Genomic DNA, 14,708 nt, shown 5'->3' on the forward strand with positions numbered 1-14,708 from the left:
ATTCTGGCTCTGTGTTTCCAAACCCCACCCTGGCACTTTGGGATGGAAAAGTATGTGCAGTGCTGCATTGTCCTGTCCAGTCCCCTCAAATCATGTTGCCCCTTTCTGTTCCTATGATTTGGAACTCTCAGACTGAAAATTGGGCAGTTAAGAACCCAAAAACACTTCCAGCAGCGTATTTGCCCCTCAGGTTCAGTGACAGCTTTTGTGCTCTTTCTGGTATGACATCTTTTTCTGTTGAATGTTTTCCTTTTGCTGTTGCTGGGCAGAAAATCTATACAAGTTACAAATTAAGCTGACTGACTGCAGAGTGAGCGAACTAGAAAAGTGTGATTCAAAAGATGAACTTCTGGGTAGAGGGAATTGAAGTTTTTATGGTTACAATAAAACAATGCCTCGTAAAAATGCCGGCAGACTGCATTTATTAAAAAAAACATGCTTTAAGTTGGCAATAATTTTAACAGTTATTTCATGTGCTTGACTTACAGTAACATAAAAGCACATCTGACATGGAGGCTTTCTTGCAGAAGAAGTTTCAGCCATCTGTAACTTACAGATTGCTAATAATACACGATGGTGCAGTAGGGGCTTTGGCACAGTGCAGCTCTGACCCCTCTGCTCTCCCTGCACAGGCACAAGCTGAGCTGCAGCTCTGAAACTCCCCCTGCTCCATGGGAGGTGCACTCTTGCACCCTCCTGAAGGGTGCAATCACCTCCTGATGGGGCATCATCCCTCATACTTCTACTTTCGGGCTCTTTCAGGGGCTTAGGTTTTACTCCTCTATGCCCTCTGTCTCTTTGAATCTACTGCTGATCCACAAATCCACCTTTAATGCTCAGCTCTTCATTTTGCAGGGTTTTTTTGGCATGGTATGTTATCTGCAGTACACCAAGCTGTTTGCTGCCAGAAAAGCACCTTGGATATCTGGTTAATGTTTTTTTTTTTTTTCCTATGGAAATTTTAATTCATCTTTGTGAAACACTAAATTGCAGGAGCTCTTCCCAGGACAACTGGGCATGGAGCAGCACAGGGAGCAAACCCAGCACTTCAAGCAGATCTCTGAGAAAGGACTGAGGGATGGAAAATGGGCAAGGGAAGGTGTAAGGTGCTGGGTGGTGAATCTCTCCCACTCTGGAGCACAGGGCTGATCCTGACTGAGGCACACATGGAACCAGTTTGTTCTCAGTCACCGGAATGGCAGAGCAGGAGAGGAGCAGGTGGCTGAATTCCAAGAAAGCCATGGAGTGGAAGTGAAGGTTCAGACAGCTTGTGTTTGAGGTTAGTGTCTGCCAGCTGTGGGGCAGGCTGCAAAGAGAAGCAGAACCAGGCAGTGAAGACACAGCCCATAAAGAGCCAACTGCCATTGTGAGGATTGCAGATTCAGAGTTACTGTTGAGAAGGATGTTGCATACAAGTGGAGTGGTTTCCTCTTTCAACTGAAGCCAAACCAAAAGCATTTCATTAACTTCTTTTCCCTCTTCTTTACCCCAGCTGTGTGATCTAATACAGCAGTGTGGATGCTGAAAGCATCCAAAAACCAGCTGGATACAGATGTAACAAAAATACATCATAAGCTACCATTAAATACGGACATCACCTCTGTTTGTCTGTGAGATAGGACCCTGGAAAGAAGGGAATTATCCTGAATTTATTATTGCTTTGTTGCTGTGCTCTGATTTAGGTATCTTCTCTCGGCACATGGGGCAGGACACTGAATTAGGTGGTGTTTTACTCTTTGTGGTACATATTTTCTTATATCCTTATATTCACTTACTCCTGTTGGGAGGAGTAAGGAAGGAAGGGAGGAAGGGAGGGAGGGAGGGAGGGAGGGAGGGAGGAAGGAAGGAAGGAAGGAAGGAAGGAAGGAAGGAAGGAAGGAAGGAAGGAAGGAAGGAAGGAAGGAAGGAAGGAAGGAAGGAAGGAAGGAAGGAAGGAAGGAAGGAAGGAAGGAAGGAAGGAAGGAAGGAAGGAAGGAAGGAAGGAAGGAAGGAAGGAAGGAAGGAAGGAAGGAAGGAAGGAAGGAAGGAAGGAAGGAAGGAAGGAAGGAAGGAAGGAAGGAAGGAAGGAAGGAAGGAAGGAAGGAAGGAAGGAAGGAAGGAAGGAAGGAAGGAAGGAAGGAAGGAAGGAAGGAAGGAAGGAAGGAAGGAAGGAAGGAAGGAAGGAAGGAAGGAAGGAAGGAAGGAAGGAAGGAAGGAAGGAAGGAAGGAAGGAAGGAAGGAAGGAAGGAAGGAAGGAAGGAAGGAAGGAAGGAAGGAAGGAAGGAAGGAAGGAAGGAAGGAAGGAAGGAAGGAAGGAAGGAAGGAAATCTGAATCTGTTAGGAGTCATTTCCTTGATCATCTACAGTTGATAGCACACTCTGGAGTGACCTCCCTTTTCATCCAGTGAGCTTCAACACTGAATGGGCTCAGAATATAAAGAATATGGGCCTTGTACTGCACAGCATCACATACTGTCAAGAAAGGTTCAGATAAAATCCACCCACAAATACATGAGTCATAACTCAGAAAGATATTCCAATGTAGACGTATCCTGAGTCACTTCCATCTCAAAAGCTTATAAATATTTAGTTAGCCACTTAGCTTTTAATTTAGCAGAACAACAAGGTTTATTAGACAAATCCCTATAATTATTTTTCACTAAGAAAGTTGTTAAATACTTCCACTCTTGCAAGCTCCTTTTCATTTCCATACAATCCAGAATTATTACATCCATATAACTGACAAAAGTCCTAATTGAACTAAAAATTAATTTCTCTGGTTCTTCTGTAATTATTTGCACCTATTTCTAATATCAGCTTTGTTCGTTGTAAGAGTATAATTTTATTTAAGCAGTAATTGGTGAGTAACTGGATACGTCTGTCCTGATTTGGGCTGGCACATCAGCTCTTTCTAAAGACCACTATCAATCAGACCATGCTGGAGTCAGTGAAAACATTGACACATAAATGAAAAATACATCAATATATTTTCTGGAAGAACCAGCTGAGGTTTTGGGAAAGTCTGTATAAAAAAGGCTTGCTTATATCTCTGTTTTTGCCAGTGGCAGGAAGGGAGGATAAGAATTACAATATTTAAGGTATTGTCTTAAAAAACCTACCAGTTATTGTTTTATAAAATCATAAATTTGTTGTTATGACGACAAATGCTTGAGTTAAAAATATTTTAATGTAAGGATGCAAGTCTTGACTTTACACCCCTCCATTTAACAGGCTGAACCAGAAGGCAGCGAGTGCTTTCCAGACCAACTTCCAGTGCAGAGTGTTCAGGAGAATCCCAGTTGCACAGTGCTCCTCTAGCAAAGCTGTTGGAAACTTGGAACTGAAGGAGAATCAGCAAAGATTGACTCATGAGCCAAGGTTACAGCTAAGAACCAGGTTGGTTTGGTCCTTTCTTTTTTTCCGTGGTCAGTGGTGCTTTTTCTGTTTTGCCATTTTGGTTGGTTGAGCTTTATGTCAGTAATTCACACACACAGATGCTATGTGTGGTTTTAAATTTTGATAAATCAAAATTTCTATTCATGTCTTTGCTGTGCTATAGGGAAAAATATTGCCTCATTCTCCATACAACATCCTCCTTCACTCTGGGCTGAATTAAAGATTTGCATCCTTACCCACAGGGAAACTGGTGGTTCAAGAGGAGTGTGGGGATAGTAGCAGAACTAATGTCTGTCTGGAAAAAAACAGACCTGGGTAAACTTGGGAATGGCACAAAGGAAAGGACAGCATAAGGGCCAAGCCAGCAGAGCAGTTTTGTGGCCTCAGTACAGGTGACAGGAGGAGTAAAGCCTTCCCAAAGACAGAAAGGAGCCTGGCAACTGCAGTAGCCCCCCAAAAGCCTAAACAAATGAGAAAGGAGAGGTGAGCTTTTCTCTCAATATTGCATGTATTATTGTACTGAAATTGCCATAGCAATAAAGCTACAGCTGTTTATTACAGCATGAAGAGCTAATTGAAACCAACCATCAGAGGCAGCTGAACCCCGATGAACACAGGGCTTTGGAACTGGATGATCTTCAAGGTCCCTTTCAACTCAAACCATCCTGTAATTCTATGAACACTCAGCCTCATAAAGTAGACTTGTTATTTTCCAGTGAATAATAAAGGGCTTAGGTAGAGTATTACCATGGCAAGATACCAAAACAAGAGCTATATCTAGTTTTGGATGATTTTCCATAAAGTTTCTGATGTTGAAGGTGACTCAAAACACTGCACAACCAATCAACATTGTATGAGGGCAACTGGAAAGTTGAAAATATGAGAAACTCTAGAGAGTTTAAAATCTAGAGGTGATTTTAAAAACCAGAGCGGGTTAGTTTTTCTGTTTTCACACTCAAAGGATAATTTAACATTCTGAAATCTGTTCTGTGGCAGATTCACAATTGTATAAAGTCTTAAAATATACAGTTTTATAAAGTAGCTGGTGGCATGCAGCAGTGGCAGTTCGAAATACCCTCACCTTGTGAACCTATGTGCCTGTTCTTTTGTTTGTGTGCTGGATTAAAGTGACTGACTTGGACCTGGTGGGAATTCTGCATGACTTTTGTACATTTATAGCATTTTTTAGAGATTCTTCACCTGGGAAATTGATCAGAGAATTACCTGTTTAGGTCCATGTGAATTTGTATTCCACATCATCATCATCATCTGCAGCCTACATGAGGCCAGACACCCAGGTTGTTGTAGGAAAGACAAGCCATTTCTTCCTCTTCAGGACTTTCCTAAATCTGTTATTTATGAGACAGGATCATTTTGCCATATGGTTGTTATATCTTTTTATTAATCCTGTCTTTAATGTTGGCCCTATTAAAAAAAAAAAAAAAATCAGTAACTCCCACAACACCTCATAGAAAACATTCTCCTCTTCATTAACTGCATCACTGCTATGGACTAATGCAGCAATAGATGTTAAATGAAACATTTCTAATGATGCAACATGTATTAAAATACATAATCTGCATCCCACTGTGATTTTAGTTGCATTGCAGAAAAAATAAATGCAGTGGTGGTATAGGCACCAGAAAGTTATTAAGAGGCAGAGTTCTGCCAGCTTTCTTGGGTACTTGTGACTGCTACTTGAACCCCCTTACAGCTGGAATAAAAAATAAATGTCCATGAAGAACATGAGAATTAGTAAGACCTCAACATTTACATATAAACACAATTCCTGAAAACACATCAACCTCTGGAAATACTGGTCTGCCTACTGATTCTATGTACTTTTTAATGATTTTTACCTTATATTTCCATTTTCTCTGAAGTGTTTGTAGGAGAGGAAACATTCATTACCAGTGGTATTTCCTCCATTAGAAATAGAATGTGTTATGTCTGTTTAGGTAAATCCCTTTCCTTCCTATTTCACTTCACAGCTGTTTACTGTTCAGAGCTTATTGCATTTTGGCTGCTGCAGCACATCTACCCCAGTACAGGAAGCTATGAAGTAATTCCTTTTGTCATTTTGGGAAGAAGAGCCCAGTGTGTGCAAAGACTCGTATGTTTGGTGGGGTTTTTTAGTTGTAGAAGTAATACAAGACTGCAAACTTTGCATCCTAACTTTCTCAGCCTTTGGCATTGTTCAGGTGTGACCCATTTACAAAAATAATCACACTTCAGAGCCACATTTCAATCCTTCCTCCCTGGAATATGAGGCTTCAAGTCAAGCTTTTCTGTTGTTACTTTAGAAAAACAAGCAAAGTTTCTTGATATCGTTGCCCTTAACCTGCCCCGGGTACCTCAGGTGCGCCGCGTTTCCCTTGGGAGGGACAGCAGGTGACCGAGTGGCTTTGCAGCGACATCTCGTGGCCTAAGTCCCCTGAACAGTGCCACAGACTGCGCTTCCAGGGTGGAGAAGGTCTCATGTGGATTGAGGCGAATATTTCACACACGGAGGAGGTAAGACACCGTTAGAAAACCAAGTCATTAACTCTGTTTAATCAGATAAGTGACGCTGTCGGCATGATTGTCAATTGTACAAAAGATAAGTTAGGAATTGTTTCATATGCGAAAAAGAATATAGACGTTTGTCATTTTTCCAAAGGCTGCAAAGTTTGGGCAGTTTGTTAAGATGGACATCTGAGGTTGCTGTTGCAAACATCTAATCACACATTATCTAGTGCACAAGTATAACAAAGACATAAAACAATTTTTCTCTGGCTAAAATAAAATAATAGAATATGGAAATACTTTCCCTCCTTGTGTTTAGCCACTCACCATCTAAACAGCTTCTCATACCTCTTGGGGTTTCAGTGCTTGAGGCCACACAAATTAAACTAAGAGGAGCAAATCTAAAGTAGCAACCTACAGCAGGTCTACAATCTATCAACCCTCAATTTACAGAAACTGATTTGTGTGTCCTTTGGAGTAAAGAAGGGTTCTTTAGGGAGGAGAGTGGAGGTGTACAGACTTCAAACTCTGCATGGAAAACCAGTGTAGGACCAAACCCCTAAAAAGGGAACAAGGATAAGTCACACAAGAATCACAGTAAATGCTAGGGATTTGTCCTTAGCTAAAAGCTCTATTTCACGTCCTTGTTTGCTGTGAGACAATGACTCATCAGTAGTAGAAGTGAGGGGAAACCATATTTTTCCAGAGAAAAGGGAGCTCTCGGGCTAAACTGATGGCCTCTTCCAAAGTGAAGAATGCTGAACGTGCTGCTGAGGGAAGGGCTTTCCATGGAGAAAAGCCCATTTTCCATGGCCTGCCCAGGTGGGCCGATGGCAAGGGAGTTCTGGCAGAGGCTGGCAGGAGCCAGGTGGCTTTGAGCCTGCTGCCTGCAGGGAATGTCACTGTCCCAGAGACTGGCCTTCACCAGGAGCTGGTGACTCAACTCAGCTTGCAGTCACAAAAAGCAAATTCCCTGGTGATAGGAATGCCTTGGAATAATTAAAACTGCTGTCACACATGGTATTTTCATGTTCAATCTGTGTACCTTTATAAGCTCTATACCCTTGCCAGGCACTTAGAAAGGCTTCATTCTGGAGAGGTAATGAATTAACTCAAATTGCTGAGTCTGGGGTGTATTTCTCTATATTCTGTAGGCAGTTCCATACTGTCCCAATGAATTCTGTGTGAATGTTCTGTACAAAATTTGTTCAACAGAAGCAGAAGTCAGCCATGTTTGGAAGCTGTGACTTTTACATGTGATTTCTCAGCTGCCCCCTGGAATGCACTGTAAGATACACAGTGTACTCTGAGTCTCTGACAGCTTTCAGTGATAACCTTGGACTTCAGTGAAAAATTCAATTTACCTGTTAGCTCTACTGGTATTCTTTTCAATGAATTGCACTTGAAAGTAATTGCACTAACCTGTAGCTGCATTTCTGAATACAACATTTCAGATACAACATTTCCTCACGATGCATTGGCAGCTTATTTCCTTCAGCCCCAGCCTTACAGAGGTTTCAGGCTGTAGCTTCTTCTCAAACACTTTGTAACTAGAGGTTCCTGGATTATTAAAAACACGTTATGTCCTGGACTTAGCTCAGCTCTTCTGGAAAGCAATCATCTGGAAGTCAGCCTGGGATCCAGCTGTGTCACATGGATTTTCCCTGCTTTCTGCCACGATCTGTTCCACAGCCTGGGAGGTTTCAGGGTCCTGGGAGCAGGGGCTGTCCAGGGTGTCCCCGCTGCTGTTGCAGTGCAGAGGGGAGGCCATGTCAGAGGGCTGCTCCGGGGCTTTCCCGGGAGCAGGAGGCAGCGGCACGGACAGAGGGACGTTCATCATGTAGAACACATTGCCCAGACGCCGGGACACCTTTAAAGGCAAAGGCACAATTGCAGCAATTACTTCTTGCTGTTAAAGCCATTAAACAATCAAGCCTGACTCTGATGCAGCGACTCCAGGGACATCCCAGGCATCGCAAAGGGTTATCACATTCTTGTGAAAAAAAAAATCTTTTCCATTTTCACTCTTTTCGAGGCCCAGGTTGTGGAAGGGGGTTGGTGATACCTAAATTAGGGCTGACAGCAGGATCCTCCTGCTCCCAAGGTGCTGCAGCACCCAGGGACAGAGGGGAGGCAAACTGCCAGCCAGGAGTGGGGCCCGTGGTGGGAATGAGAGAGGAGTGAGAGAGTACAAGGGATTAAAGAAAAGGAAAAGAACCAGCAGCAACAGAAACACACAGAGAGTTGACATTAGTGGATGAAATTAAGGACATAAAACTGAAAACAGAGAGGGACAGTCTGTTCCTGAAAAATGTATGATCATATTCCTTCCTGTCTCTCTGTATGCCATGGTTACATACATGGAAGCAAAAGCAAACTTTCCTGGAGTAATTTATTTCCTCCCAATATTGTGGCAGTTACCTTACCAGTGGAAAAAATGGAAAAATTCTCTCCTGTCATCTTCCAGAATTTTCATGTCTCTGTGACTCACTGTCTTGGCACACATTGAATAATCATACCTGAGAGCGAATTTTTAATGCTGGTCCGAGCTTTAATCCCATTGTATCCAGGAGATGTTCCTCTGTTAGCAGTGGAAGGGTTTCTCCATCAATGGCATGGTCTTTAAATATCTGATGAAATGATAAAACACATTATAGTGTGCTAAAATAGACTTGGTAATTTTTCGTGCTTAACCCAGATGCATAAACAATAAAAAGAAATAATAATAATTTTACTGTTTTATCTTGGTATTTATCTCCTAACAGCACAAAGAAAACCACTATTATATTTGTAATTTTGGGACAATCAACTACCCTCCCACATTTACATTTGCTTGCTGACATTTAAATCTAGATGGTTCTAAAGATCTGAAAACGTAGGGAATGTTTATAATCACCTGGGCATAATCTGAGCAGCCTGGGAGGCTGACAATGAAGTTGTGCACATCATCAACCGTCCACTTGCGAATGTCTTCGATGGAAGAAATGTCTTCTCCATTCAGCATCAGGCCATGAGCTCCTTTGAGGAGGAAACACAGAAGTTATCGTGGTAGAATTCTGCTGGCAAATCAGGAGGAAATCATTGTTACCATGAGAATTTTTACACGTTTTCAGAACTTAGTATAGTAACAGCAGGGTATAATCACTTGCAGATACAGGAGTCCTAGACACAAAATCACCAGGTAATGAGCAGAACCTGGTTCTGAAGGTTTTTTTTTTTTTGGTGGCTTCTTTTGTTTACTGCTGGCACTGTACCTACCAGTGCCTACACATACAAATAATGCTGCAGGACTTCCTCTAATGACTGTGTTAGCCAGTGCTTTCTCTTCTTTAGACTTTACTGTTACTTTGACTAATATTTCAGTAGAACTGATCCAAGCCTTTGCTTGTCCACAGTGCCTACTGTGAGTTAGAATATATAGAAAGGTTGTGGTCTGAAGAGAGGCTAACCTCACAACTGCATTCAGCAATATTGTTTGTTTTAATTGAAATTACTTTTTAGAACAAGAACTGAATAGAGATATTACTGTTTGCAGCATTAGAATTCTATTTTTAGTTGCAAAGACTCTACCATACCAAAAATTCACTTAAAACAGAGGGAAGAATTGAGAGACCAAATCAATAAAACCAGATTATATCAACATGCCACTCGAACTGTAATCTGGAAATCTGACAAACCTGAAGGTAGCAATGGGTTGTTGGGCACTGGAAATCCATATGGTAATGCTGAGAATGGGATTGCAGAAGGGTACAGGTACTTGTCATCAAAAGCAGCGCAGGAGCTGTTGGCTTCCTTCTCATTTGTGTTGCTGCAGCTGGTGGTTTCAGTAGGAATTTCCTGAGTAGCACAGTTTTTTCTTAATCCTTGTTCAAACTCTTTGCAGTTCTTGGCAACTGCAGATGGCTCAGTCTGGTTTTTGCTCTGCTCATGTTTGTTTGGTGTCTCCACCTCTACTTCTTTCTTGTCTTCTTTCTCATCATCCGCCGCAGCTGAGGCAGAGTCCGTGGATTTGTCATCTGCCTGGTTCTTTGTGCCGTTGGCACTGCCCTCGGCACTTTTGTGGTTTCCAGCTCTCCTCCCTGGGCGGCGCCCCCTCTCCCTTTGCAGAGTGCTGACCGGCGGGTACGGGCTGCTCGCCATCAGCATGGTGTTGCCGTGGATCTCGTCCAGGGTGGTGCGGTGGACATAGAGCTCGTTGGCGAGGTGCCCGTCAGGGAGCCTGTGCCTGCCGCGGAAAGCGATGGGGCTCGCTGGCATCCCGTGGTAAAGGAAAGGGGCTTCCAGCCCCAGGAGCCCTTTCCGGTGGGCTTTCTCCATTTCCTTTTGCTGGAAAATAGCACTCATCTCCATTTCCATTCTAAGAGACACACAGAGCACGAGCAGTTAGGGCAGCTCGGTTCCTTCATCAACTTGGTTTTTTTCAGCAGCAGAATAAAACTCAGATAAACATGTAAGCAAGAGTACTCCTCGTTCTCTCTCTCCTCTACATTACTGTGTGTGAGAGGGTACAAACTGCAGATGGAATGGCAAACCTGGCTGTATTTAATGTGCTGTCAGATACAGATAGCAAGCTAAAAGAAAGGGAAAACATATCTTCCATGTGATGGCCCTGGATAATACTTCAGACAAACAATGTGTTATGTGCATATTGGCAATCCAGACATGGGGATTATATTCACATTTGGAAGATATCTCCAGGATCATAAGGGCTGAAGACTAAAGAAAATAATTGATTTAGATTATCACTCAGAAATTTGTACTTAAAACTGCAAAATTCCAGTGATATTGTAAATGATAAGGAGCAAGAATGGTATTATCTACAGAACCTGTGCATCTGTCCAGAGTAAGCTGATGCTGAGTCTCTTGAGTAACCCTCCACAGTGCCTGGCACGTGAGCATGGTTCTGAGTGTACAAGGGTGAGATCCTGGTGGGAAGTGTTCAGCTAATCTCCTTCCTTCTGGATGAATGCTCCAAAGTCTGTGCCAGCTTCCTGCTCCTGTCATAGCGGATGGGAGGGCTTGCCAGTGGGATACAGAGAATACAAGTAGTGGTATTTGTCTCTGCTGTACTAACCTTTGCTGGCATCAGCTTTCTCTGGAGCCAGGCCAGCAATCAAACAGAAAGGTAGAGCTCCTAGAGGAGCTTTGAGGAGCTTTCAGTGGGATTTCTGCATCTTTGGAAAAGAGCCTGTGAAGTAAAGCACTTGGAAGTGCATCAAGATAGCTTTCTTAACACTGCAGTGAATATAACAGGTCACAGAAAATCTGGTTTTCAGGAGTGTAAAATTGTCAGGAAAACAGTTTGGGCAAAAGCTATCTATACAGATTTTTGGTATGAGGAGGAGTTATTTGATCACACCACTGAGGGCTTTTTCTCTGCCTTTTCATCCTTGAAACAACCTCCAACTTACTGATTTCCTGCTTTCAGAGATACAAAGGAAGTGTTTTGTCTATGTACAGTGTCCTTGTACATTTTGCCTCATTGTCATTACTCCCACCTAGCTCTTGAGGTGGTAACAAACCGCAGAAAGCATTACATTCCTGCCTCCTCCTCCAGCTGAGACAGTCTGCTGCTGTCAGGACCAGCAAACAGAGCTTTGGGGTGAGGCAGAGTCCCTTGGAGAGCCAGGATTTGAGCCCAGGTGCTCAGCAGCACAGCTCTACAGGAGATTGTCAACACTGGATTTCTGGAAAGGAGAAAGGAGCAAGTGCAGCCCTAAAGGTGACCTGTGCTGCAGAAAGCTGTGTGCACACAGTGGAAATTGCCAGGGTGACAAAAAACTGGGGTAGAAGGTTTTTAAGGTGTAAGTGAGCTGCTCCATGTTGGAGTTTTGCTGTTTGGTGTGCTGAGGGAAGAGCCTGAACAATCTCAATCACTTTGCTGCTTTAATCCTGGCATGCACCTCAGAGCAAAGCTTGCTATTGATTACCTGGCAATATTTTGCTTTTGAACCAGTTCTTGTCTTCTGGCCACAGCTTCCATGGATTCTGGTTGCAGAAAGCTGTATCCTTAAAGGGAAGGGGAGAAAAAAAAAATTTAAAATTCACTTGTTTACTCATGCAAATGTACAACCCCCAAAGCAATGCAGAGACACTTTGTAAGTCTTCAACTGTGGACTTCACCAGGAAGGTGAAAGGATTTCAAGTTAAATCCTATTTGTTGTCATTGTTTTGGTGGGTATATGTAGAAAGAACATGAAGTCCATCATCAGGTGTTTTCAGGATCAGATCTGTAGTTAGGAACACCTGCCATTAACCCACAAAGGAAGGAGACAGCAGGGTGGTTTTATTTGGTGACTTATGCCTTTGAAGTACATGTAACTGGTCAGAAAATAATAGCCATCAGTTGAGTAAGGCAAACCTGCTTCTTCAAGACTGCTTTCAGCTTAGAGGCTGTGTAATTTTAAATTACATTTCCTCTTGATGGACTCTCTCATTTGAGATCCATGTTAAGGTGGAGAAAGAAGCGGAAATCAGAATTTTTTTCTTGGTGTATTGATGTGACATTGAAAATACATTCACTCATCTCAAAGAAAGACTCTTAAGCTCACTTTGTATAAAATAATATGTAAATTTTTGTGTAGCATGACATGAGTGCCATAGTTGTGATGTCCAGCCTTCCCCTTGGAGCTGTGCCCTGTAATTTTGAGCCTTTATTAAAAAGGACTTGTATTTGCCTTAGATGAATCAAGAGGCATGTGGTACTATCCTTAGAGAATATGATCAGTATAAAGCAGCCAATGGTCATATAAGAGGAAGAGTAAAATGTAATATAAAAGTGTTGCTGAGGAGCTATTTTTTTTGCTATAGCCTTTTGTTTGTGTGTGAAAACACTTGGAAAATACAAAAAGAAAAGCAGGGAACAAAAACATGCAGAATACTCTGAGAACTGTATTTAACAAAAGCTAGAATGGACATGCTTAAACCTAAACTGGCATAGTTTAGACTCTCTGGTGAGCAGGCTGCCTCCTTTTAGTGAGACTTCTTCTAAATAAAATGAACTGTTACTGACACTACCAATAAACCTATGCAAAACTAGCAGGTGCAGTTGGCTTTCTGATCCACACGGTCCCACTTTTCAGGGTGCAGAGGGTGCTTTGTCACCTGGGCCTGGGTAGACACGGTTGGACAACAGGTTTGGCATGCTGGGGTGCTGTGGGACTGCGGGTCCCAGGTGGGATGCTATGTGGATCTGTCTGGGGTCAGCTGAGGCCATCATTTCAGTTGAAGGTAGCAGATCTCTGCGAGAAAAAAAAAGAAAAAATTGAGATATGTGAAGGTTATTGTTTTGTTAAGAATGTCCATAGGTCTTTACAAGTTCAGGGACAGCACACACAGAGTGATTAATTGCAGTGCTGGAACAGAAAAATGGTGCCCCGTACCTGTCCACCAGCCGCGGCTCAAACTGGGCGGGGATCGCCTGCATCCTCTGCTGGCCCGGCCCCATCAGCTGCGGGTTTACTGCCATCAGCTGGTTCCTCATTAGCATCTCCTGCCGCTGCCGCAGTTCTGCAAAGCACACACAGTTCAGCTGTCAGTGGAGTTAGGAAGTGATTCTGGCTGCAGTATAACCTAACCAGGAAAAATGTTTTGTTTTATCTGGTGCAAATCACACCTTTTTTTTTTTTTTTAATAGCAGCAACTGAAAACATGTTTTCACTGCCACCCGAACTACTTCGTTTAAATAATGTAGATTTATTCAATCGAACTGCAGTAAAAATAAATAGGATGTGCTCAGTCAAGTGTAACAAAGGACAAATTACAATGAATAATAATTTACATAACACTATGAAACAGAAGATAGCCATGGATGTTAAGTTCTCTGCTTGAGAGGGTTTGCATTTCTAATATAGTTTCATTTTGAGAAAAATCATACTAGGTAGAACTTGCACAGTCATGAGAAAGCAGCTCTAGAAAAAGATGTCCCTAAAGATGAGCCAGAACATCATAATGTGCAGTGTGGCTTCTGTTCTGAGTTCCTGTGAGACATTTACTTGTCTTGCAGATGCTCAGCATCTCATAATCAAATACTGAACTCCAAGAGCCCTCTGCATTAATTTTTAATTACCTTACACAAAACATTTCTGCAGTTACTCCTAAGATAAATCTAAAATCCCTTTTAAAGGCATCAAACCTGCTGCTGGCAGTTTCCTGTGGCTGCAGATGCCAGCAGTGCTGTGCCCCGTGTGCAGCGGGGTTCCGTGCTCACCTCCTGCTGCCATGCCGCCTGCCAGCCGGTACAGGTGCTTGTCCTCCAGTGCTCCCTGCTCCCCCAGCATGGACATCTTCCTCATGTGCTCCCGGGGAGTCATGCTGCAGGAGACAGCAACAGCCCTGCTGAGGTAAAGGACTGAGCAGCAGCACCAAAGAGAGGAACAAGACAATCAACAGTGAGAAACAGAGAGGGTTATGCAGGTTGTTTCCCTGCTTGCCAGTCACAGCCAGACCCTTCCATGCTCGTGGGTTTTCTTTTCCATGTAGAAACTTCCAGTTTTCAGGACAATGCAAATATTGCCCTTATTGCTTGCACTGAGTGTCCTTGGATCCTACAATGCAAGGAAAACCAGGATGCTGGAAAATAACACCTGCTCAAAAGGAGATAATTAAGCCCAAGCCTTTGCCTTCAGCCCCTGGTGTGTCTGAGAGCAGTGATGTGCTCATACTTAGGAAGGCAGGTGTCTTTGGTTTAATTTGAGAATTGTAATAGTTTGGAGCCCTGTCTACTGGAAACTAAGTGAAGTAGATGGAAAGAAGTGGTAGAAATTACCTGTTTCAAATGACATCAACCCCTTAAGCAAAAAAGGTAAAAGAACATGTTTTGTAGTGAT

The 14,708-nt window shown here is 42.8% G+C and overlaps 1 protein-coding gene across 1 annotated transcript; it reads right to left on the minus strand.

The window, feature by feature from the left end:
• Positions 1 to 7,471: 7,471 nt before the first annotated feature.
• Positions 7,472 to 13,552, minus strand: SAMD7 (sterile alpha motif domain containing 7). The gene is made up of 6 exons (XM_063408633.1): positions 12,991 to 13,552; positions 11,811 to 11,889; positions 9,558 to 10,237; positions 8,777 to 8,898; positions 8,400 to 8,510; positions 7,472 to 7,750 (listed from the first exon to the last, which is right to left on the minus strand). Exons 1-6 carry the CDS (start codon positions 13,097 to 13,099, stop codon positions 7,478 to 7,480), a joined length of 1,374 nt encoding a protein of 457 aa, XP_063264703.1. The 5' UTR covers positions 13,100 to 13,552; the 3' UTR covers positions 7,472 to 7,477.
• Between the last annotated feature and the right edge of the window lie 1,156 nt (positions 13,553 to 14,708).

This window comes from Prinia subflava, chromosome 11 (genome assembly GCF_021018805.1).
Source record: "Prinia subflava isolate CZ2003 ecotype Zambia chromosome 11, Cam_Psub_1.2, whole genome shotgun sequence".
Taxonomy (NCBI): Eukaryota; Metazoa; Chordata; class Aves; order Passeriformes; family Cisticolidae; genus Prinia; species Prinia subflava.

What these genes read in the sequence shown, in the direction of transcription:
- SAMD7 (XM_063408633.1), bottom strand. Translation starts at nt 13,099, where the DNA reads ATGATGGCCTCAGCTGACCCCAGACAGATCCACATAGCATCCCACCTG. An exon ending in CAACCCATTGCTACCTTCAG is followed by an intron (nt 8,899 to 9,557) that starts GTTTGTCAGATT and finishes TCCTCCTCAAAG; the next exon opens with GAGCTCATGGCCTGATGCTG. An exon ending in CATTAAAAATTCGCTCTCAG is followed by an intron (nt 7,751 to 8,399) that starts GTATGATTATTC and finishes TTGCCTTTAAAG; the next exon opens with GTGTCCCGGCGTCTGGGCAA.